This window comes from Colletotrichum paranaense, assembly GCF_030867605.1.
Source record: "Colletotrichum paranaense strain IMI 384185 chromosome Unknown Scaffold_11.1, whole genome shotgun sequence".
Lineage (NCBI taxonomy): Eukaryota > Fungi > Ascomycota > Sordariomycetes > Glomerellales > Glomerellaceae > Colletotrichum > Colletotrichum paranaense.
The window spans coordinates 1,394,376-1,418,060 of NW_026848969.1; the positions used below are offsets into that span (position 1 = coordinate 1,394,376).

At 51.8% G+C, this 23,685-nt stretch overlaps 8 protein-coding genes across 8 annotated transcripts; 5 read left to right on the top strand and 3 right to left on the bottom strand.

Moving 5' to 3' along the window:
- Positions 1–312: 312 nt before the first annotated feature.
- Positions 313–2,133, top strand: CPAR01_12789 (carbon-nitrogen hydrolase; the record flags this gene model as incomplete). Its single annotated transcript, XM_060497044.1, has 1 exon — positions 313–2,133. One exon carries the CDS (start codon positions 313–315, stop codon positions 2,131–2,133), a length of 1,821 nt encoding a protein of 606 aa, XP_060344577.1.
- Positions 2,134–2,407: 274 nt separating this feature from the next.
- Positions 2,408–4,552, top strand: CPAR01_12790 (fungal specific transcription factor domain-containing protein; the record flags this gene model as incomplete). Its single annotated transcript, XM_060497045.1, has 4 exons — positions 2,408–3,099; positions 3,179–3,814; positions 3,875–4,221; positions 4,299–4,552. 4 exons carry the CDS (start codon positions 2,408–2,410, stop codon positions 4,550–4,552), a joined length of 1,929 nt encoding a protein of 642 aa, XP_060344578.1.
- A 155-nt stretch (positions 4,553–4,707) lies between these two features.
- CPAR01_12791 (NCS1 nucleoside transporter) lies at positions 4,708–6,501 on the bottom strand (the record flags this gene model as incomplete). The annotated part of the gene is made up of 4 exons (XM_060497046.1): positions 4,708–5,158; positions 5,224–5,713; positions 5,769–6,242; positions 6,321–6,501. 4 exons carry the CDS (start codon positions 6,499–6,501, stop codon positions 4,708–4,710), a joined length of 1,596 nt encoding a protein of 531 aa, XP_060344579.1.
- A 646-nt stretch (positions 6,502–7,147) lies between these two features.
- On the top strand, positions 7,148–10,605 carry CPAR01_12792 (male sterility protein; the record flags this gene model as incomplete). Its single annotated transcript, XM_060497047.1, has 4 exons — positions 7,148–7,284; positions 7,349–8,014; positions 8,068–9,788; positions 9,848–10,605. The coding sequence occupies 4 exons, from the start codon at positions 7,148–7,150 to the stop codon at positions 10,603–10,605; spliced, it is 3,282 nt and encodes a 1,093-aa protein (XP_060344580.1).
- A 537-nt stretch (positions 10,606–11,142) lies between these two features.
- On the top strand, positions 11,143–13,375 carry CPAR01_12793 (uncharacterized protein; the record flags this gene model as incomplete). Its single annotated transcript, XM_060497048.1, has 2 exons — positions 11,143–12,836; positions 13,177–13,375. 2 exons carry the CDS (start codon positions 11,143–11,145, stop codon positions 13,373–13,375), a joined length of 1,893 nt encoding a protein of 630 aa, XP_060344581.1.
- Positions 13,376–13,688: 313 nt separating this feature from the next.
- CPAR01_12794 (uncharacterized protein) lies at positions 13,689–14,135 on the bottom strand (the record flags this gene model as incomplete). The annotated part of the gene is made up of 1 exon (XM_060497049.1): positions 13,689–14,135. The coding sequence occupies one exon, from the start codon at positions 14,133–14,135 to the stop codon at positions 13,689–13,691; it is 447 nt and encodes a 148-aa protein (XP_060344582.1).
- A 973-nt stretch (positions 14,136–15,108) lies between these two features.
- Positions 15,109–18,237, top strand: CPAR01_12795 (uncharacterized protein; the record flags this gene model as incomplete). The annotated part of the gene is made up of 5 exons (XM_060497050.1): positions 15,109–15,228; positions 15,284–16,584; positions 16,744–16,901; positions 16,950–17,208; positions 17,364–18,237. The coding sequence occupies 5 exons, from the start codon at positions 15,109–15,111 to the stop codon at positions 18,235–18,237; spliced, it is 2,712 nt and encodes a 903-aa protein (XP_060344583.1).
- Positions 18,238–18,537: 300 nt separating this feature from the next.
- CPAR01_12796 (major facilitator superfamily transporter) lies at positions 18,538–21,207 on the bottom strand (the record flags this gene model as incomplete). The annotated part of the gene is made up of 17 exons (XM_060497051.1): positions 18,538–18,562; positions 18,614–18,744; positions 18,801–18,874; positions 18,927–18,973; positions 19,033–19,104; positions 19,156–19,558; positions 19,611–19,727; positions 19,788–19,801; positions 19,860–19,950; positions 20,010–20,052; positions 20,111–20,153; positions 20,212–20,238; positions 20,299–20,409; positions 20,463–20,533; positions 20,583–20,690; positions 20,741–20,902; positions 20,965–21,207. The coding sequence occupies 17 exons, from the start codon at positions 21,205–21,207 to the stop codon at positions 18,538–18,540; spliced, it is 1,782 nt and encodes a 593-aa protein (XP_060344584.1).
- Between the last annotated feature and the right edge of the window lie 2,478 nt (positions 21,208–23,685).

The window sequence follows — 23,685 nt, forward strand, 5'->3', positions numbered from 1 at the left end:
ATCTGAGATAAAGATAGGCAGCCACGGCAAACTACCCGACGGCCTATCGGCGCTTATCGCCCACAACTTAGACTACCCTACCTTAGGGAGCTGCAGGGAATAGGACGGACGATACGGAGCACTGCACGCTGATCTCAATGCATGAGGGGTAGACCCAGCACTACTTTGTGGGAGATTCGGAGAAGAGCTCAGCGACTTCTCATGGCGAAAAGAATAAGTTTGGACTGAAGTTTGCATAGCGGCAGTGAAAAGAGGGAATGTGAGAACATAGCAACTTAACAACTGCACAAGAAAAACATGAAGTCAGCGGCAATGCTATCACGGAAGCTTCGCGTGGCTGCGGCTCAGATGGGCGCAACGCATTACAACGACCCCCGGCCCAAGACACTGAATCGCATGCTATCACTTCTTGAAGACGCAGCCGCAAAGGGAGCACAGCTAGTTCTCTTCCCTGAAGCCGCCTTCACAACCTTCTTTCCCCGGCATCTGATAAACGACCCCTCTGAACTTGACTCCTTCTTCGAGCACGGCGATGTAGCGACTCAGCCGCAGACAAAACCGCTATTCGATAAGGCCAGCGAGCTGGGCGTCGACATCTCGGTCGGCTTTGCCGAAAAGGCCGACAACGGCGAAACCTTCAACTCCTGCATCTACTACCACGCAAAGAGCGGCTCCATCCTCTCAAAGTACCGCAAGATCCATCTTCCGGGCGACTTTGAGCCCTTTGCGGACCCGGATGCCACCAACCAGCTAGAGAAGCGTTACTTCAAGCCTGGAGACCTCGGCTTCAATGCGTTCCGGGTACCCGATCTGACAGAGCCGGAGGTGGCACCGGAGCGCGGGGACCCCATCTTCGGCATGATGATCTGCAACGACAGGAGATGGGCTGAGAGCTGGCGCGTCTTGGGTCTACAGGGCGTCAAGGTCGTACTGTGCGGCTACAACACGGCCGGCTTCGCGCCGCATCTCTGGGGAACCAGCGCCAGCATGGATCCGGACGAGGCGCGGAGCAAGGCACTCTTCCACCACAAGTTGGTGATGCAGGCTCATAGCTACACGAATGCATGCTTCAGCATCAGCGCTGCGAGGTGTGGTCTCGATGACGGGAAGTACGACCTCATTGGCGGTAGCTGCATCACTGGTCCGGAGGGCGAGCTCATCGCTGAGGCATCTACAACAGAGGACGAGGTCGTCTATGCAGAAATTGACCTGGCTGAGTGCCGGCCGGGCAAGGAGCGCACATTTGACTTTGCCAGACATCGTCGTGTAGAGCATTATGCTCGCATCACAGAACAAACCGGCGTCGTGGAGCCTCCCAAGCTCTCGCCCTTAGTCGAGAAACACAACGGAGCAGTAAGCAACGGCATCACGCCTGGACAGACTCAGAAGAAGATCCGCATCCTCCTCATCAACCCAAACAGCACCCGCGCCATGACCGACGCCTGCGTCGCCATGGTCGAGAGCCAATTGCCCCCCGACGTCCTCGTCACAGGCTTCACGGCGCCTAGGCCGGCGCCGTCAGCCATCGAGGGCAGTTTTGACAACGTAATGTCCGCCGCGGCCGCTGCTCGCGCCGTCCTGCCCCTTGCGGCGACCCATGATGCCGTCTTGGTGGCGTGCTACTCCGACCATGCCCTCATCCGCATGCTTCGCGAAGAACTCCCTCGCCAGCCCGTCATCGGGATCATGGAAGCCTCGCTCTTCGCGGCGCGAACGCTGGGCGGGCGGTTTGGGCTCATTGCCGTGAGCGAGCGGTCGAGGGTGTTGCACGAGGATAGCATTCACCACTATGGCTTCTCAGCCTCCTGCGCCGGCGTGGTCTCGTGTAAGCTGGGCGTGCTGGACTTGCACGAGAAGAGCCAGGATGAGGTCATGGGAATCATGGCAGCCGTCGGGAAGAAGCTGGTGGAGGAAAAGGGGGCCGATTTGTTGCTTCTGGGATGCGCGGGTATGACGCCGCTCAAGGGGGCCGTAGAGGCGGCTGTCGGGGACGGCGTGCAGGTTGTTGACGGCGTATTGGCTGGGGTGCATCACCTAGTTGGATTAGTTAGAATGGGCGGTGCCACGGCCAAGAGGGGCGTCTACAAGAGCTCTGGTGACGGACGAAAGGCGAGAGGACAGGATTGGATCTAGTTTCCTTAGTTGGCCGCGGGAATAACAACATGAGCTTAGATGGAATAAATATCAGCCGAAGCTTTATCACTCTCACACCATGGAGCTTGTTGCTATCGAAATGCAGGGTTGTTTTGCTAATGATCCAATCGGCCAACGCCCCGTTATCAGAGTCCGATAGTTTGCAGATCAACTCAGAGTCTCAACCAACATGGAATCCTGGGGAGGACGCGGGGAATGAAGTCCGCAACGACATCAAGTTTCCTAACATGCTTTCCATCTTTGAATCCACACCATGGAGATCAACTTGAACGGCCAGACCAAAAAGAGTAGTAGGAACAGTCATCCTTGCGACTTCTGCCGTTACAAGCGCGCCGCTTGCCTTGTGCACGAAGACACGCCACCATGTGAGCTCTGCCGAAGGTTAGGCAAAGAGTGCACATTTGTTGGGGGCCCTAACAAGAGGAGACGGCTATCCGAGCGGCGGCAAAGCGGCTCGAGCGATGGGATACGGAGCCCCCATCACCAACAGGATGGAGCTGCCCCTGGAGCAGATGGGAGGTTTCCGTCTGTGGAGGTTTCGCCCATTGCCGATTCCATCTTTGTGAGAGGGCTGATGGACTCTGCGAGCCCGACATCACCACACACAACGTCTTCACCAGATGTTCCACGTCGAGAGAATGTCTTCATACCGTCGTCGCTGGACGCGGAGCCTGGCCACAATGCTCAGGTGATAGGTCTCAGCGGTGAATCGGATCCGTACTTGCTAAATCTGTACCACTTCGACGAGAGAGACGAATGCACGTTTCAGCAACTCCGCATCAGGAATATGGGGCCTGAAGATGGGGTTCCCATTCAGTTTATGCTACAGCGCAACTCACAAGCTAGTAAAGCGCAACCAGGAGGGCTGGGAGCTACCGCGGCCGACCTTAGATGCGAGGTCTCGGACTTGGTCTCTGAGAATGTTGGTCAAAGGCTCATCACTCTGTAAGGAATTGGCCAGACCCTCTTATACTCACTCGAATATGCCTGAGTTCAGAATGAAGTTCCGACTGACTGGTGGCAGTTTCTGGAAGTATGTTCAACCTTACTTCCCGGTCGTATCCAAAGAACACACAATCCAAAATCTTAACGGCAGCCCCTCCGCAATGCCAATATGTCTCCTGGCAGCAATCTATGGCCACGCCCTCCCCTTCTGCGTATTCGACGACATCCTCTGTGTAGACGTCGACACCCTCCCCTCGGCAGACCACCTCTTCAAACTTGCCTGGATGGCCGCCCTATCCGAGTTCCATACTCCATCTCTCGCCACGGTGCAAACGATGCTTCTCATGATTCAGCGACGGCCAACTAACAAGCACGTCGCCGACACGCCGTTCAAATGGACCATGCTTGCAGACACGGTGGCGCTCGCGCAGTGTTTGGGACTCAATCTGGACCCATTGGATTGGGCGATTCCGAGCTGGGAGAAGAGATTGCGGCGGAGGCTTGCTTGGGCGGTGTATGTTCAGGACAGGTGGCTGAGCCTTAACTTTGGCAGAAGTTCGCACATTCAGGAATGCGATTGGGACGTCTCGTCGCTTGGGCCGGATGATTTTGGTGATGTTCCTGGTTGTGAAGGTGAAGGGCCGTTGGTGTGTAGGCACTTTCTGCACCTAGCCTCTCTAACTGAGATTGTGTCCAAGATTCAACAAAACATGTTGTAAGTTGCATCCTAACACAGCGTCACTGCTCTGATATTGGTGCTCATTGACCGTTGTAGCTCTATCAAAGCCACTAGAGCTCTCTCCAAGTCGCTCGAAGCAACTTTCGAAGTTGCTCGGCCCTTGAGGATTGAGCTTGCAGAGTGGCTGCAAATCCGACCCGACGTAGGGGAACAGCCCTCAGCATCTCTGCCAGAATGCGGCCTGGATGGGAATGGTAGTCTGAAACTCGCCTACATCACCGCAAAGATTGCTGTCTTCAAGGCTCTTCTTCGACCGAAAAGCATCGAGGTCCCAACCGAAGCCCGCACGGCGTTGCGCACCGGTTCAATGACTATCGCGCGAGAGATGCATGACTTTCTCGCGAAACTGGAGGCTCATCATCTTGAAGCTTTCTGGCATTCATGTAAGCGTTGCCCCAGCCTCCCACACGAGAAGCGTGCTTTCCTCGGAAGTATTCGCCAGATGGCTGACCATGGCTAGCTTCCCGTGTCAACTTTGCCATTGCGAGCAACTTTATTGTCTTGCTCTTTGCTCTTTCTCCGACGCTATCAGAAGCTGAAGACGCCCTTGCTCTTTTGATTCAGTGGAGGGGCTTATTGCGGATCAAGTCCAGAAGCTGCGACTTATTGAACTTGAGCCTGCTGAGACTTGATGCCATCTTCGTGGCTGGGCTGGGCAAGCTCATTGAATTGACACCCGCGGCAGCTGAGGCAGCCTCGAACCGGGGTTTGTGAGATGGGCTAACTTACATGCATGACTCACATCCAAGCCCGTGAATCATTCCCGCGAGAACCACAGGGAAGTAGGCCGGGCCTTAAGCTCATAGCATGTGGTTCCAATAACATTAAATGATAACGTCAGGGTATGGTATTATGAGTCTAAGATCACATCATCCCGTCTTCATGTCTTGGTCTTTCCCTTCCAAGCCTTTCTCTGACTCGTTTGAATCCTCCACCGTGGGGTATCCGTCAACGTAAAACAGCTCCCGGCTATCATCCACGGGGAATGGCTTCATCTTCCAACACACCCAATACGTGAAACTAGCCACCAAGGTACTGACAAGCCAACTCAAGCTGTAGAGATAAATGGCCCCCTTGGGAACTCCCTTGGCGCCACAAGCAGCGGCAAGACCGGGCATGTTGGGAATGATGGCAAAGATGAAGGCGATAACCGCTCGGGGGTTGACGCCAAAAGTGTAGTAGTGTATGCCTCGCGGATCAAAGAGGGACGAGACTGCCATTGCACGCTTGCGGCAGATCCAAAAGTCGGTGATGATGATGCCTGCAATGGCGCCCAGAAAGAGAGAGTATCCACCAAGGAAAGAGGAGAAGGATTTAGCACTGCGAGGAAGTCCACAGGTTAGTACAAAAGATCGACCATTGGACAACACACAAACACAACTCACCTGTACTGGATGTACCAGGGCACGGCACATACGCCAAACACGGCACATATATACGCTCCGCGCCTATTGCTGATATACTTTGGAAACCATAGCGCCAAATCATTGCTGAAAGAGACGCTGTTGGCACTGATATTTGTGCCAATCACCGCAAACGCCCAACAGAGACCCGCGAAGAACTGAGCAGCGCGGTTGTCCCACAGCCGTGCGACTTCCAGGGGGTTCCAGGTCACCTTGCCGTAGATGACTTCCGAGGCGCTGCTGACGGTCGCACCTAGCACACCACACATCGTGACTAAGACGCATAGGCCGACGGCTTGCGTCCAGAAGACCTGTCGGGGCTCCTTTGCATACCGCGTGAAGTCGGGCATGTTAAGGGCGAGGGTTGCCTTGGGGCCAATAGCGCTGGTGACACATTGGAAGAATACGACAATAGCGGGCGTGCCATCCTTGATGAGAGTTGGTTTTGAGAATGTCGGGCCGAAGCCCTTGCCTGAGAAGAGGTCAGATAAGTTGCCCTTGGATCTGGCTGGATGTGAAGAGCATACCAGCAACAATGGCCCAGATGAACAACGTCAACCCAAAGATTGGCATAATCACAGTCTTCACCATGAACATGTACCTTAGACTGCTTACATGCAACCAGAGCAGTGGCAGCTGAACGATGATGAACAAGAAAAAGCATAACAGCTCGGAGCTGGTGACGTGCGCGCTTTCGGCGAGGTGATTCGGGAAGTTGTTGAATGACGGCCAGATGGCGGAGATCATGACCTGCAGGCACTGCCCACCCTGAAACGACTGAGTGCCGAACCAGATACAAGCCACGACACCACGGACGAAAACGGCGCCATATGAACCCCGGAGGCCAAAGGAAGCTCTGGTGAAGACGGGAAAGTTGATGCCAAAGATGCAGCCGACGTAGCCATCTAGCATTGCCGGGATGCAGACCAGGACGTGGCCGATGAACACTGCAAGGATTGCAAGGCCCGGGTTCAGGCCTTTTGTGACAGAGGTTGAAGAGACTGTTGTGATTGAGAACGGATGTTAGTAGCCATCTCGAGTCACCAATTTGTTTCCAGACTACCTATGTAAACACTTACCTTGATACATCGAGATGGAAAAGGCTTCGGCGATCCAGAATCCGAGCAAACTTGGCCAACCCCAGGTGCGCTCCGGAGAGCCCATCGGAATAGGATCCATGTCCTTGTTCGAGAGCCGGCCTCCCTCCGTGCCGAGGTCGGCGCTCTCGGAGCGGAGCTCCAAGCGCTTCCGTAGACCCATCGTTGTAGCGACTGCTATGCGTGTAACCGCAGTAAGTTCTCGAGTCTCAACTACCTATACGTGGGCTTCACCTTTAGGAGAAAAGGGAAGGTCAGGGCGATCAATGGCACAATTGGAGTTGCGAATGGTGCGTGCGGGGAGCAGGAACAAACGATGTCTAATTATTCTTACGTTGTTGCGCATCCGGTCTCGTTTCTAAGACGAGGCTTATCAGATTCCCTTTCAGCTATCCTGCTATCGTCGTTGCTGAGCGCCATGGTCGTGCGGTTTCCGCATGCGTACCACACCCATAATGTTTGTGATAGGCAGGCGATAGGCGTGGGTTGTTATCAGACCGATTATCGGGGATATCATTGGCCTATCCTTTTCTGATGTTGCGTTACTCCAACAAGGACTATGATAGGCGTTGCATAATCTAATCAGCTGATCGGCGTCAGCATAGTTCAAGTTGTAGAGAGATTACTTGACTCAATAGGATTGATCTTGAGTGACGATTCATAACAATATTGTCAATCGATTCTCCCGTGGTCCGCGGTAGAAGTGTGATACTTATTGGATATCGATGAAAGGAGCTTGACTGACTGAAAATCAGCTTCAGAGAGTCAAGACAACATTGAAGGCTTCCCTTCGTGTAACCCTTGGCAAGATGGCACCGATTGCGATGTCTGACCTGAAGTCACCCTCATCAATTGCTGCCGTCGACCCGATCGTTTTCCCTGCGCCAGATGCCGACGAGAAGTTGAAGAAATTATGGCAACTCCACGGACATCCTCATAGCTCAAGGTCCCAAATACCCTCGTATCTATCATGATTTGAAGTTCCAATGACTCTAACACTGAATTTTCAGATTCTCTGACCCGAAATTGACGAGTGTCGCGGCATTGGTTGAGCATAATGCCGTGATTCAACCCTCCAAGCCGGCTTTCATACATCCTATCGGTGACTCCTTCGAAGTGCTGGACTGGGCCCGGCTCAATCAGTTTTACCTTAGAGCATCGAGTTTCTACTCTAAGCAGTTTCGAGAGGAAATTGGTGCTGCCAATGAAACGGGTCAGCAACCCACTGTCGCTCTCCTCGGCGTCGGCAACTCGATCTCGTATCTCATCACCCAATTCGCCCTAAATCGTCTGCACCTTCGGGTCCTACTTCTTAGCAACAAGAACTCTCTGGCAACGAGAGATCATCTTCTTCGAGTGTGCAATGTTATTGCAATAATCATCGACGAGGCGAATGAAGCTTCACTCCATGGGGAAAGCCCGGGTCAACTCCCGTTGACGAAACTCATCAGCTTAGATGAGCTGAGAGAAAACAAACCAGAGGCTTTTGAAGAACCCTGCATAGGGTTTGAGACTGATGATGAGTGGACTCTCCAGTCAATGATCATCCACTCATCTGGTTCTACGGGAGTGCCGAAACCAATTATCCACACGAATCGGAGTCTGTGTCAAATTGCACGGATGTACAGATTACTCCCAGAGTTCTTCATTGAGAACTGGTATCTGTGTTTTCCCTTGTGAGACCTAGAATCTCTCTGCTGTTCCTCCTGCGCATGCTCATTCATCTTAGATTCCACGTAGCTGGGTTGTCAATCGCCCTGTCGGGACTCCCAACCGGTCTACCTACCTCCTTACCTCCAACACAATGGCCACCGGCCCCAAGTTCAATACTTTCTGCATGGAAGTCCTTGACTAGCCTCGGCTATCCGCCCGACTGCCTGCACTGCGCACCCTCAGTCATTGAGGACCTCTACGAATACATCACTCTCACCACCAAAGACTACACTCCTCTGACGGACTTGAAGGTCCTACAGCCCGGGGGAGCTCCACTGTCCCCTTCAATGCTGTCCAAACTTCAGAACATCGGCGTCAATATTAAAACAACATATGGTACAACTGAAACCGGTCCGCCACTACGGACAATACCTCACACAAGAGACAATCCAGACGTGTACCGCTTCCGCAACTTGTACCCAGAGTCAGAACATGTAGGCATGGAGTCCATTGCGGATAACCTCTTCGAGTGCGTTGTATACCGAGGGTTTCCTCTAGCCGCAGAGCTCTGGCTTGAGGAGACGGCGCCGAATCCATACCGTACGGGGGACTTGTTCATCGAGGATCCCCCAGGGAGCGGGTATTTCGTCCTCCAAGGCCGCAGAGATGACATTCTCGTGCACAGCAATGGAGAGAAGACACATGCCGCGGCTCTCGCCATGGCGCTTGAAGAAGATAAGACGAGCACTATTGCGAAGACGGCAGTGTTTGGCACAGGAAAGCCTTGCCCTTCCGTCGTTGTTGAGATCGACTGGTCTGAGGTGGAGAAGCGATCCATATCAGAACCTGATCTTGCTGAAGAGGTGTGGAAAGTAGTAGATATTTGCAACAGGAATTCTCCGACGTACTCACGAATCCCTCGTCAAACGGTTCTCATTCTGCAAAATGAGGAGACGTTGCCAGTCACTCCAAAAGGGAACGTGCGACGGACAATTGCCTGGGATCTGTATGGAGATAGGGTGGAAGAACTTTACAACTCCTTCCTAGGCAACCAGCTCGAGTCTGATAAGGCCTCCAAGCCGTTTCCTTCCAGAAACTCCGGTACTTCGGATCTCGAAATCGTTCAAACCGTTGTCGCTGATGTATTCGATCTCTCTGTGGAAGATTTGGTGCCAGACCAAAACTGGTACGAACTCGGTCTCGATTCTATGCGCGCCGTCGAGATACGATCGAGACTTGTGAAGTCGTTCGGGGCGTTCCCTTTGATGTTCATCTTCGGATATCCTACGGCAAGGAAGCTTCTCGAGTTCCTTCAGCTATTCAAAGGTGGTCTGAATAGCAATGCCTCGGTGGCCGGCAACCACTATGAGTGGATCAGGTCGACCATCCGCCGCATGAACATTGAGATCGACAACTGGCAAGCGACTCAAGCTCAACAGGATGAGTTGAAAAACGAGAGGGAAGTCATTTATCTCACGGGAGCCAGCGGTGCTCTGGGCAACGCACTAGTGGAAGTCCTGGTCCAGATGGCAACTGTTCAAAAGATTTACTGCGGCGTACGAGGAGCAGATCCTGGAGCTCGAGTCTTAGGGTCCATGAAAGAGAGAGGGTATCCAGAGAGCATTTATCAAAGCGAGAAAATTGTGCCCGTCAGCTATGACATGAAGGACGGAAAGCTAGGATTGGACGAGCAGATGTATCAACATCTGACGAATGAGGTGACCACCGTGATGCACAACGCTTGGAAGTTGGATTTCAATCAGCCAATTGAACAGTTCGAGGACGACTGCCTGAGAGGTGAAGCCCAGTTTAAATATGCCAACATGAAGTGTCTGAGCTGACGAATATCTGTTTAGGAACCATGCATCTCATGTCTTTCTGCCTCAAGGGGCTCAAGAAGACATTCACCTTCATGAGCAGCGTCGCCGCAGCAATGAGAAGGCCCCCGGGCACCAAAGTGCCAGAGCTTCCACTCTCCCCGGATCCTGCAAATGCACTTCCCACCGGATACGCGCAGTCCAAGTTCATCATCGAGCAAGTCACGCAGCACTATGCCTCTACTCACAATGTCGCTGTTCGCATCCTCCGAGTCGGCCAGCTTTGTGGTCACTCAAGACTGGGGGCATGGAACCATACTGAGATGTGGCCTACCATGATGATGGCGGGGCTAGATCACCTCGATGCGATGCCGACCTTGCAGACCAAGGTCGACTGGCTCCCCGTCGACTTCTGTGCGGAAGCCATCGGTGATGCAGTGGTCCACAATATTGCCGAGACGTCGTATGCTGTGTGTAATCTCATCAACCCGAGCGCTATCTCATGGGAACAGCTTGTTGATATGCTGGAAGACTCTTCAGGGCGAAAGATCCAGCACGTCAGTATGAGGGAATGGGTGTCTAGGTTGGAAGCAACTGCCGAATCGAAGAGCTTGGGTGTGAAGGAGCTGCCAGCTATGAAGCTTCTAGGCTTCTTCCAGTCCATGGTTGATGGCAATGGAAACGGCGAGGGCGTGGAGTTTGTTGCGGGAAGCGTAGAGAAAGGTAGACGAATTGGGGTGGACATGGTCAAGAGGTGGCTAGGAGTATGGCGTCAAACAGGTCACTTGAAGGAATAGAGAGCTGTCCATTTTGGTATCCTGGTGACGAATTCGACGAAAGGGGCTCAATGTCGGCTTCCGTGATGTGACTTGCAGCGTTGCATTGAAACCGAATAAGAGGATTTCGGCACTTCAAGACTTGGCATTCTCCGACACTGTGGCGTGCTCCCGCGATCTTCCCGCGGACTCCACGCGCTCAGTGGTCGGCCGGAACGCTAAGCGGCCTCCGGAACGATGCTTTGAACATCACCAGACGCCATGGTCTTTGACGCGCCGAGATTAATCGCTATATGCTCTGTCATGGCAGCTTGATCCATCAATGGTTCGCGTTGGATTGGAATAAGGTAGCAGGTATATTACCCATAAGGCACTATGCGCGCCACCTGTTTGACAAACATGTCAGCCCAAGCCCCTAATCGGGAAGCAAATCATGCTTAAGCGAACGCGGCACGCTTGCGTATCAGCGTGTGCGAATTATTTAAGACTATCATGTCTCTCATCCAGGTACCTTGACGATTTCAATCCCACTGTTTACGTTGGACAACAGCCTCTGCGATGCTCACCTCACGCACGGCTTCCTTGACTGCCCGCTACCACTCAACTCACCTCAGAGTTGCTACCATATGCCACCACAAGAAGCGCACCTTTCACGCCACCCACTCAGTAAAATCCAGCCAGCAGCATGACATAATCGTCGTCGGTGCCGGAATCGCCGGAGTCTGCACAAGCATCGCAGCCGCAGAAAAAGGCGCCAAGGTCCTTCTCCTGGACGATGCCCACGGCGGCGGAGCGTCCGCGCTATCAGGAGGCGTGGTCTACGTCGGCGGAGGAACCCGACAACAAAAAGAAGCCGGCTACGGCCACGATACCCCGGAGAACATGTTCGCCTATCTCAAAGAGGAAACGGGGGACGCAGTCGATGAGAAGACTCTCCGGCGCTTCTGCGACGAGAGCGTGGCACGGCTCGAGTGGCTCGAGAAGCACGGCGCACGATTCGAGGCCTCGCTGTGTCCCTACAAGACCAGCTATCCGACGAATAAGCATTATCTCTACTTTTCTGGGAACGAGAAGTCGTACCCGTTCAATAAACTGTCGAAGCCGGCGCCCAGGGGACATCGGATGGTGCAGCCGGGGTTCTCTGGGTCTGCGCTATGGCAGGCGCTTTTTGACTCAGCAATACGTCTGGGAGTAGATTTCAAGCCGGCGACTAAGGTTCAGCAGGTTCTTTTCAATGACAAGAGGGACAAAGTTAACGGAGTTGAGATCAAGACGTTGTCGGGTACCAATTCGCTGTTCGAAAAGCACAAGGGCCTCACGCAAAAGACTAAGAAATTCCAGCTCATGGCGACTCCGCTAGCCGACGTCTATCACCGCAAGGCAAGCAAAATCTGGCAAGAGCAATCCACCTCGCAGACCATACATGGTGGAGCGGTGGTCTTGAGTGCCGGCGGTTTTGCATTCAACCCCGAGATGAGGCAGAAACACGTCCCCGAGTTCTCCCAGGTCGCTCCGCTCGGCACCAATGGCGATGACGGATCTGGAATCAAGATCGGGCATGCAGCGGGAGGATCAGTCTCCAACATGAACAACATGTCTGCGTGGCGTTTCTTGTATCCTCCAACGGCCCTGCTCGAAGGCGTTGTCGTATCTCAGGATGGAGAGCGTATGGGTGCGGAGGATGTCTATGGGGCGGCACTCAGCGATACTATGATAAGACAACATGGGGGGAAAGGCTTCTTGAGTCTCGACTCGGATCAATGGGCGAAAGCAAAGAGACAGGTCTTCCAGCAGACTAACATGCCTCTCTTGATTCAGAGACTGCACTGGCTCTATTGGGGTTACAAGAAAGCTGGCTCATTGGCAGCGCTAGCTGGAAAGTTCAATATCTCGGCCGTCGGTCTGGCGTCGACAGTCAAGACCTACAATGATGCGATAGCTAGCGGAGAAGAGGATCCGATGCACAAGGAAGTCGACTACTGCAGCCCAGTATCGAAAACCCCATTCTATGGCGTCGATATCTCCTGTCGCACTGAGGGAATCCAAGCTGTCAACGGACTGACGCTCGGCGGGCTGCGGGTGGATGGCGAGACTGGGCTAGTCCTGACCGGAGATGGTAGCAAGATCGATGGGCTGTATGCTGCTGGGCGAAGTGCTGCTGGAGTCTGCGCCAATGGTTATGTGAGCGGGCTTTCCCTTGCTGATGGTGTCTTTTCGGGGAAGAGAGCGGGTGAACATGCTGCTCGGCGGGGGTAAGGGTTTGGTGTAAATCCGTGTACTCGTTAAAGCGTCTTCAAGTCCTCATCTAGACGGCACAGATTACTTGTGTATCCAGAATCCTACCCCGTCGAAAGCGCCATTCTCCTCCCTATCCTTACGCCGTGACAGCTTGTCTGGGTTCTCTCTTGCGGCGATCATTACAAGTTTTGAGGCTTGGGAAGTCATGTCCAATTTTCGCCGTGAGTACAAACAGCCATTCCAATCATACAGCACACACATATGGTCCCTCCTTTCAGGAAGATCCGATGATTGACCAGACCGTGAAGCTGATCCAACAGCAAATAACATCCCATCCAACACTGCTAACCGCAGGATGCTCGTACAACGTTACAAGCGCAGTCCTGAGGCTCGCACCACTGTCAAAGACCCCAAGTGTGGCTACAACCAGCACCCATATCATCGATGCAACTTTCCAGTGCCACGCTGGCTCGCCCAACATTCGCGCCGGCAAGATCCTATCCAGAAGCAACGGTACGAATGCCAGCAAGTGTGGACCAAGGAGCAAGGATAAGAACTTGGGGTGATTGATGACGGAGGGGATCGACGTTGCCCACAACAGGGTAGCGAAGAGAATGACGGAATGAATAGAGAATGAAGACACAGTCTGGCCATATCGTTTGCCATCATTGGGTTTTCGTTCTGGGATTTCGCTGCAAAGTATTGCGAGGAAAGACAAATTTGCCGCAAAGGAGATAGCAACAACTTGACCAAGCAGTACGAATGTCCAAGCGTGTGAGATACACCTTCTCTGAGCTAATGATGCACTTAGATTAGTATTGCTCTCGGGAGATGCAATAAAAAGCTGACAGCTGGCCCGGATTTTACTAAGGTAGAATAAGCTCACCTTGAGCCGCAAGTATGGCGCTCCAGTTAGCGCAAAACCCAAATATTTGCAACGACCACCAGGCCCTCGGGCCAGTCTCAAGGGTTGACGCCCAAGCTTGCTTGAAGAGAGAGGTGTCGTGCAGCCACTCGCCGAGCCTCAGTTCGGTGGAGTCGAGGCTAGCCAATGCTTGTGTCGTTACCCATTGGCCATATGACCACTCGAAGAAGCGAAACATGTGATACCAGGTTGTTGCGAGGCTCAAGGCCGCGAGCGCGCTGAACACAACAAGAGCGCGACGGTGGGCTGGCGCAGCGACTGTCCCATTTCGCGAAAGCGAGGCGCGCCATTGATTGCGAATAATACCGATAGACTTTGCAGTGAGCCCGGCGGCTAGGACCATGTAGCCGGTGAATATGGCCAGCGGACGGACATTGAAGGCTGTCATTCTTTGCGACTATCTGCTGGTCGGAAACCAGTTCTTTGGAGCTCATCGGCTCAACAGAATAACCAGGCAACCCGAGGGTTGTATATGATGTCAATGAACATGAGTCTTCGCTTGCGAACTCCCCAAAGGAGCCATGACCGAGAATGCCGGGGACCATAAGAACCAGTCAGTCGAGCTAGTTTAGCCAGGGTCATCATAGTGTGTGGGGTCGCCTGGGAAAACTCTAGAAGCCAAGCCAGATTGATCGAGTCGGTGCAACTTTCTGTCCGAACAGATGAGACCGTCTGATGGCACTAAGGAAGCACGTGCAAATTGACTTTTCGCTCTTCGAAGTCGTTGGGCTAGGACGGGTCGTCTACTCAGCAGGTAGCGCCGTCAAAGACAGTCTTTGGACGTTTGTCTCGTCGCAGATGAAAAGAGGGTAGCTCACATAGAACCGACTGCTGGCGCAAGTTGTGTCTCAAGGTTTCTCAAGCTCTGTCGGATCCCGAATAAATGGCTAACTGCTGCCATGTTGTACCACAACGACAGGGATGAAGCCTCGTCGACGCCGGACGGTCGAGCACCAAGTGGAATTGCCCCGACGGCGCTTCGACCTCGGCAGACACCCACCCATTCAAGGGTGCGTGATGTGACTATCCGGCACTTTTCTCAGGGATGGTACCCGCCGGAGGGGAGCTTCATTCCGGGGAGTAGCAGATTTCGAAGGGGCTACGGTGTGCATTGATGAAATTACGTACCCGGCGAGTGGTGTGAGTGTGCGGTGAGCTGAGAAATACCCTATCTCTCCGCAGTGGGTTTCCTGTCGCAAATTCGTGCGTGCCGACTCTGTTAAAGTTTCTTCGTCGAGTTTTGCATTCGCTGTGTCTTGATGCTGGAAACCAGTCGCCACATTGGAGGAGAAGGATACTTACTCAGGGCATGTCAGCGCTGGCTCGAGGTCATAAGGCTCTCAGACTCACTCATCGCCAACATGAGTCGACAGGCCCCTCTCCGGGTAGCTGTCGTCGGAACGGGATTGGCCGGGCTTAGCACCGCATATCTCTTGCAAAATGACGAACAACATCGATATGCAGTGACCTTATTTGAACAGGTGAATTGGATCCTAGATCGGAGTAGTGGGCGAATGCGTAGACTGACTGTTGTAGGCTGAGAGCCTGTCTTTCGACTCAGCATCGGTTGCAATTCGAGAGGAGAGCTCGGGCAGTATTGAGAGGATCGACCTTCCAATGCGCGCACTCGCCGGAGGATATTATCCGAACGTGATGCGCATGTATGACCACTTGGGCATCCCGTATCATCCCATCCGCTTCTTGTTCTCATTCGCCAAATCACTGCCTGCACGCAAGCCTGATACGATAGCATCGGGAAAGAACCAGGCAACTCTGGATGGCGCCAGCGGAGTGCCTGGCGAGTACTTTGTCCACGCATCCAATTTGCACCAAGTCCCACCTTGGCCGGGAAACCGCGGGATTTTGGCGCATTTCGTAGAGATACTGTGCCTGATCATATGCCAGTTCTGGTTCACAGTGGCATGCTTCATGGTGCACCCCTTGACTGAGGGGTCTGATGGGGGAGAGACATTTGGCGACTATCTGAGGAGAATATGGCTACCGCGACGGTATGCCACACACTACCTTCTCCCACTCATCAGCAGCGTTTCGACGTGTACGCATGCTGAGCTTCTGGCGTTCCCTGCCAGCGACGTTGTCGAGTACAAGAAACGCTCGCATGGACAACAGCACTACACTGTCTGCGGCGGTGTCCACCAAGTTGAAGGAAGATTGGCAAAAGAAATGAAAGACGTCCGACTAGGAGCGTGTGTTGCAGAGGTAGCCTCAACGGCTGATGGAAGAGTGAGACTCCGTTGGCAGTCGACGGAGAACGCAGCTGGACAGATTTTGGATGACGTATTCGATCGGGTTATTCTCGCTGTGTCGCCGGATGTGGCTGGCAAGATCTACCAACCCCTACGCGACATTCTCGAGCCATTGCCAACAATCCGCGTGGAGAGCTCAGTTCTCCGTCCGCTCGATGCAAAACCAAGCCAGTCGTTCACTCTCATGGAGGATGAAGGGAGACATCCGAAAGCTTGTTCACATCATCGTGGAAATGTCATGCCGCCCCAAGTTATCTGTCTCAGAACCGACTTTTCCGCAAAAGAAGCTGCGCGGACAGAGGCTTTACACACAATGCCTGGAGGAACGGTCGTGAGCACTTGCCCGCTTAACGTACAGGCCGATGCGAAGAGGGTACTGCGGACAGCAAGGTTTACGAGGACCTTGAGGACGTGTCAGAGTAGGGCAGTTATCCGAAAGATCATGGGTGAGGACAGGAATCTGGACAAGAAGAATGACCAGACCGCCGGCATGGGTGACTGGACCAATGGACAAGATAATGTGTGGTTAACCGGGGCGTGGTGCTGGGATGGAATGGTCCTACTTGAAGGGTGCGTTATCTCTGCGATGAGAATCGCTGACGATTTTGGTGTCGTAGTCCCTTGGCGGCACGGCTAGTCAAGTGACTGAAGGTACGTAATGAGAACAAAAACATGTTTGAATGGAAGAAGTGAAGTTGAAATAAACGCAGTCTCTGTGAAGAAAAACAGCAAGGGGGGCTTTGTTGGTTTGTTGGTTGTTGGTCCGTTGGTTGGAGGTGACATCGGACCTCCGGTGCCGAACCCTGCCGCATCCTTCGCTGTTCCTGCCTACAGCTGGCGCCAAGTCTATCTACACCTGGCAGCTTTCTCTGCAAATGTCTTCCCACGTCTCATTTTCCATTTAAGGTACCTTCTTAGTGAGCACTAGACCACAGAACTAACTTTCCTTCACCCTCATCTCACAAGCGGACATGGGTTCATTCTTATTCATACAATGACACTACCAATTGACGCCGTTCCTGACTTCTGGAAAGGTGTCTTACTAGGCGCGACTGGCTGCACATTTATAATTTTGATAGTCACCTTGGCATTTACTGTTACTTTTCTTCGGCGGAAAGACGTCTACGACAATGATCACTGGAAGCTGAACCTCAAAGTGCCGTTCACCACCATGTGGATGAACATGGGTTATTGGTTTGTCCGCCCTCATTTTACACCCTTCTTCGTAATCACTCCGATACTGGGCCTCCCTTTAGTTTACACTTACACTTGAACTGGATTATATCCATCGCATTTCATGATGTTCCTTGACTTAGTCAGAGCACGACTGACTTACCATCATGTTCCAGGACGAGTGCCGACAACCTACGCATTACAGATTTCGAGACAGCCTGTCGCAATTTGCTTTTAGAGGTCCTCGAAGAAGCCCAGATTTGTAAAGATGTAGTTCGGTCTTCGGCAATATCTATTCTAGACCTAGGTGTTGGCTGTGGTGACCAGTCCCTGGAGCTTGCACTACTAATTAACGAGCGAGGTGTGACCAGCTATCGATATGTAGGGCTCACTCTCAACGAGTCCCAGTATCGATTGGCCTCAAATAGAGCCCAATTGCAGGCTCAAAAGCTCAAATTAGAAGATGGAAGTGTCGAGGTATTTTGCGCTGACGCTGCCAACCCCGACACCTGGGGCGCGCACGTAAAGTCTGCGGTCAGATCTTTGAAGGAGGACAGCGCCGACCAACAACGATGGGTTCTAGCGCTTGACAGCCTGTACCACTTCTATCCCTCCAGAAAGCCAATCTTCAACTATGCCGCGCAGACACTCGATGCCTCGTTCATGGCCTTTGACTTGATACTGAGCGACGGAGCGTCTTTACGACAGAGGTTCCTCGTCAACCTCATTGGCCTGGCGATGGGTTGTCCTGCTGCTGCTTTTGTTACAGTGTCAGACTACAAGAAGCAGCTCCTTGACGCGGGTTATGATGAAGATGATATCCATTTCAAAGATATCACGGAACATGTCTTCTCTGGTCTCGTCAGTTATATCAAAAGTCAGAGTGAAGCGTTACAGCCGTTTGGGATCTCAGCGGGGAAGTTCAAGGTTGCAGCAATGGTGTTTGACTGGTTCGCTGAGTCAAACGCAATGAGGGGAACGATTGTGATTGCGCGCAAGAGATCCAAAACCCAAGGAGAAGCATCGGATATGAAGGGAAGAGCAAAATGAATCTCCATTTGAGAGCATCTTCAATATCAAAAGTATCGGTGTCTATACCATTGCGTACTTGTCTAAGTTCAATCATCAAAGCCCGCCCTACTGCCATAATTACGACATCAATTCATTGACTGAAAGCTGAATTTTGGTTCATTCGCCAGGCTAGGACACCAAAGCTCTGAGAATCATTGAGCAGACAGAGTACTATGTGTTAATCCTGTCTTCATACACCATTCAAACAAAGAAGCAGCCACTAGACGACACGAAATCCTTTCATACCATCTATCTTAGCACCTGAATCGATCGGATTGATCAGGTGGCGAATCGGAAGTCAAGACTATGAAGGATTAGTAAGAGGATGAGTTCACCAGGCGTCCATGTATCTCACCGTTTGTTGCCTTTATCCGTTGTGTTGGCACGGTAGTCGTGTTGCTGCTCTGGTGTCATAGCATCCCACTTCTTGGCTTTGCTGTTGTTCCTCCACCGATAGTAGAAGTAGGTGAAGGGGTATTGTACAACCTGGGAACATGTGAGCTGTGAGATTCAATCTTGAGGCAGGATGATTGTCTACTTACACACATCCAAATACAAATGACCAATAGGCCCTTGTTGGCTTTGAAGTACCGAGGGGCATCACTTGGTTGATAGACTTGGCTAGTCAGCATCCTCTGTTATGTTGAGTCTGAAGGAGAGCTACTTACTATTTGCGCCGATCATACCACTGACTTGAACCCACATATTGTACAGGCTACAAGCATATCGTAAGTTATATTTCACATCACCGATATGAGAGTTATAGAGACTTACGATGCGGACACTGTTCTGTTCTGGACGGATCCGGCATTCCTACTTGTCCAGGCAACTTGAATAGGATGCGTGCTGGCAGAGATTAGCAATTAGAAAAGAAAAAGCGGAGTCCTCCGCACTTACTAAGGGAAGGATAACAAAACTGTCGCAATAGCAAAGTAAGCCCAGGGGCTTGGGTTCGCGATTACAATCAGGGCGATGAAGCATGGCAATAACCATGCATCCTCAGCCATGGCGACGAAACTGCGATTGTTGCAGAGCTCGCTAGCAGCCGTAATGGCCAACATGGTGATACTTGACCCGATGATCCACGGGATTGAGAGCAGGTTGGTCTGGATGACGTTGAACTTGAGGTCTCGGAGCGACAAAGTAAGGTACTGGTTGACAGGGTACTTCGGCAAGCCGAAGAGCAAGCCAAGAGCGTACAATGGCCACATGTCGTAATCCTTGGAGCATTCCCAGATCTGCTTGACGGACAGACCTTGTCGGTTGTACATGCCACCTTTCTGGGGATCGTCGCGGATGACTAGCAGAGTTTATTAGCTTTGGAAAAGGTGTTACATTTCTGGGAGACGTACCGGAGTTGACAATGATCTTCTCCTCCTTCTCGTTAAAGTAACCCTTGGGGTTCCACCAACTCTTCGTCTTGGCAGGGCATTGAGGCATAAGGAAGAACGAGCACAGTCCGACACAGACTAGATCGATATTGTTAGCGATGTAGCCGAAACATTATGGAGCGAAACTTGTTGACTTACAAGTGAAAGCACCTCTGGCAACGTGATGTTAGTAACTTAACAGCGTCGCAAGATCATTATGGGGAGGCTTACTCGATGAGGAACAACCAACGCCAGCCCTCGTATCCCAAAATGCCGCGCATCGAAACCAGACCGACAGCAGCGAATCCAACACCGATGTCAACTAGAAAAGCCTATCAGTCAGAGTTGAAAGGAGCTCGAGAGGAGTGTAGAATGACGTACCTAGTTGCGAAGACATCCAAAACCAGGCCAGTCGAATCGGAAGCTGGGGACAGACATTAGGAGGGTGTTTTAGTGCAGAAGTCCGGGACGGGATTGCTGACTGAAGTGCCTGTGTACCAATAACTCAAGTAGAGGATAGTGTCCCTGCCAAGGAGTTAGTCAAAAGCTTGAATAGACCTGCCTGTCAAGGGCCAAGACTTACGGGATGAAACCTCCTTGAAAGGTTGCGCTAGAAACCGGGTCGTAAGTACACGTAATTTAGTCTTTCAGGAGCAACAACCACACTTACATGAGGTATCTTGTCGCAAGAAAGGACGCTCGACCCTTTAGGAAGAATTGCGCTCCAGAGATAATAGAGAAGAGGCAAATCTGGATGGGAATCCACAGATCGGGTCCAATACTGCAAGGCTCAATTAGTACGAATTCACAAGTTGGCAGGCAAGGACTACTGACCGCTTGGAAATCAACTGCGATGGAAGCTCGGCAACAAGAAAGCCAACCCGGGATATTGTTTGACCAAGGTTCTAAGTCGGGTTAGCGGGTATCAGAGGAGCCAGTCTCCTCATAACTCACGTAGTCGCCTCGCGTCAACCCGAGATCGTCAAGCATATTATCGGAAACGGCGTTGGAGATATTGTTCCGGTCGATGTTGAGGGCTGCGAACATGACACATGCCCAAACCTGTGAGTGATCAGCTTGCGTCCTTCTTCGAGTTGTCGGGGTCATTGTACCATGATTTTCCAGTCGACTTTACGCCTAACAGCACGTTCCTCTCTCCATGTCCATCGGAAACTGGGATCAAAAGCAGCCCAGTTCTCCCATTGCGGGTGGATGTAGAGGCTCTTGTACTCCTCGACATTCTCGGAATCCCATATACTCGGTTGCGTGGCAATCTGTTGAGCATGTTAGACGCCACCGGGGTCTTTCGCAAGTTGATATGAGTCGATATACGCACCGCGTCGAGGTCGTACTCTTCTGCCTTCGGTCCTTTCCGAATCATGAAAAAGCGGAGGATGGCATCGCCCATTGCCGCTTCCATGCGTTGAGTCTGCTGCGTTGCAAGCGCGGGCGCTGTCGGAGGCGCGGCATCGACAGTAACCTTATCGTCGACAGCGGATTTGGAACCCAGGCCGCCATGGTCAGACGACGTATCGGACCCGGCTGGTGACGGCTTCCCAACTGGATGTTGCGAGGACATCTTGTTCATCGTCAAAAGATAGAACAATGACGTACCGTGTCTGCACAAAGCGAAAGTTCAAACCAAAACCCAGCCCGCATGCAGGACAGACGAACCGTTCTATATAAGTGTCTCTTGATAAATCTCTTCCAGCAGGGGTTTCAACATGGACTGCATGCCGAGCGAACGGCTTATTCTCCAGCTAAGCTGTCATCAAATGTCGCCACAAGGCGTGACGAGCATTTGAGGGTGCTAATGGGTAGGAAAGGGGCATGCTTTCTCCAAATCTCGGTCTGATACCGAAGGGCGATCCACAGGCAGATGACGACAGGCTACCTATTCAGTGATGCTGACCCTCCAGCAGCAGCTTAAACGGTTGTATTCCGAGGAGATGCAGAAGTTGTATGGGAAGTCCATATATACCATGCCGTTAGTTGCGGCACTTGTCGTAGCTTGGCCAAGGGTAGCCACAGTTCCTTTAGTTTTCCTGGAACTCCGCGTTAAAGCTAAGCCCTATGCCACCAGTTTGTAACCTCGTCACAACCTTCGATTGACTCCTGATGGGCATTCTTTTTTTCTGCCCACGAAAAGTTGTCATCGAGATTGAACTCCTACAGTCGACGTATCGCTACTGTGGGAGAAGACGAGGAACATTTGATAACTGGGGCTGATGCAACTGTGTGGGTGTCTAGTGTGTCGCGTCAGCTTGCCTGCAGCTCGCGCAATTGATTCACCATCGTCGGAGTGGATGGCGTGCTACACGTGACCACCTCCCGTTGAAGAAACCTCAAACCTGTCCAATCATTTTGCAATTGACTGTCATTCGGAGAATCTGAGCTCCTACACTGAAAGTTTCATTGTAAGAAACGCGTTGATCTCTTTGCCAAATCTTCACGTGGTGCAAGCTGCGCTTCTCCATTCTGCACACATCGCATTCTCCTGCCCCTAATGAGATACTGACATTCCTTGTCTCCCAAGAAACAGCCGTCGGCCTTGAATAGTCAAGTCTCTACAGACTAAGGTACCACGGTAGGGGCTCTAGGTTGCGACCGCACTCACGGCCAGATCTGATGTGTGCCTGGGCACTAGAGTTCCGGGTGTGATTCTTCCTGAAATCTTGTCATCACCTGGCTGGGGGACAACGGTTCTGGCTCTGAAAGCTGCAACTCTGTATTTCATCAGGGATCCATGCTTTCTGGCACTTGGAGTTTGTTTTCCAAGCATATTTTGAGGGGTCATGAGCACGGATTGCCTCCTAAGCAGTTTTCAAATTAGGTGATAACACCATAATGGTCCCCGCTCAACACGTCGACTCTATTTCTGGCTTCCCTAATACTGCTATTGCTGCTACTACTGATGCTACCATTCTTTCTACTGTTTGCATATTCCACACGTATTACTCTATAGGAACCATGATGCGATGAGGAAACCAATGATAATGGCTATGAGAAGGCAACTACTTAGTTGTGTGCGTCCTGATTTCTGACCCCGTCACCCATTTTGCTGTGGAGCATGAGAAGGAATACGTCCCACCAGGGCGTATCGAATCTCGGAGAAATTTAACCCCCCTTTCTTCCTACTACGCGGATTCTTAGGAATTAAAGCTCAATGGATGACAGTTCAATCTGATGCTTGGGTCCCTCGCAATTCTCGTTCTACGTCAAGGTCCGCCGCAACTTCAAATCAGTTTGCAGCGCCAGAACGTAACAATATCGCGCCTTTCCAGCTTCAAATCCCACAATGCCTTGGTTTGCTTCCGCCATGGGTCTCTCCTGAACCCAAAGCTCAATTCCTTGATCAGCAGCCAAGTTCAACATCTCGAATAACTTCCACAACCTGGAGACTTTGATCTCATCCTGTTCTGCTCTCAATATCTAGAGTTTGTAATTCCCTGATGTGAATTCTACCGACATCAAACAATTACAATTGTGCTATGAATTTCCGCAGAGAGTATTCGCAGTATAGGTGGAGCGCTCGGTAAAGGAAAGGAAATCGCGAGGAAGAGAGGAAAAGCCAAGCCGTGTAGAAGGAATAAACAAGAGAATACAAGAGAACATGGTGTAGAGAAACCTATGTTCACTGAAGTAGTATACAGAAACAGTAAATGAGTTATGATCTTTCATATGCCTAGCCATCATATATACATTTTCGTGCTGGAAGAAAACCCTGATGTGGTTTGTTCTGATATCAAGGCAGCCTCAGGGGCCACTAACGAATCATCGCACTCCGCGATGCCACACCATGGTCTAAACTAACTACTTACCTTACACCACGGAATGCCATGTGTCTCCACAATCTAATTTACCCACAATTCTGCTGAGAAACATTCATGGCGATTCTGAGAGTTTGAACAAGCCTTATTGATGCAACCTTTATGCTGTTGCATATGTGTGTTGCCATGGTACGATGTCGGATCGAGGTAGCGAACCAACCTCGACATTTCCATTCTCCCTGTGAGGCTGAGTTGTCTTGCGTCAGTACTTTGATGATGCAAACTAA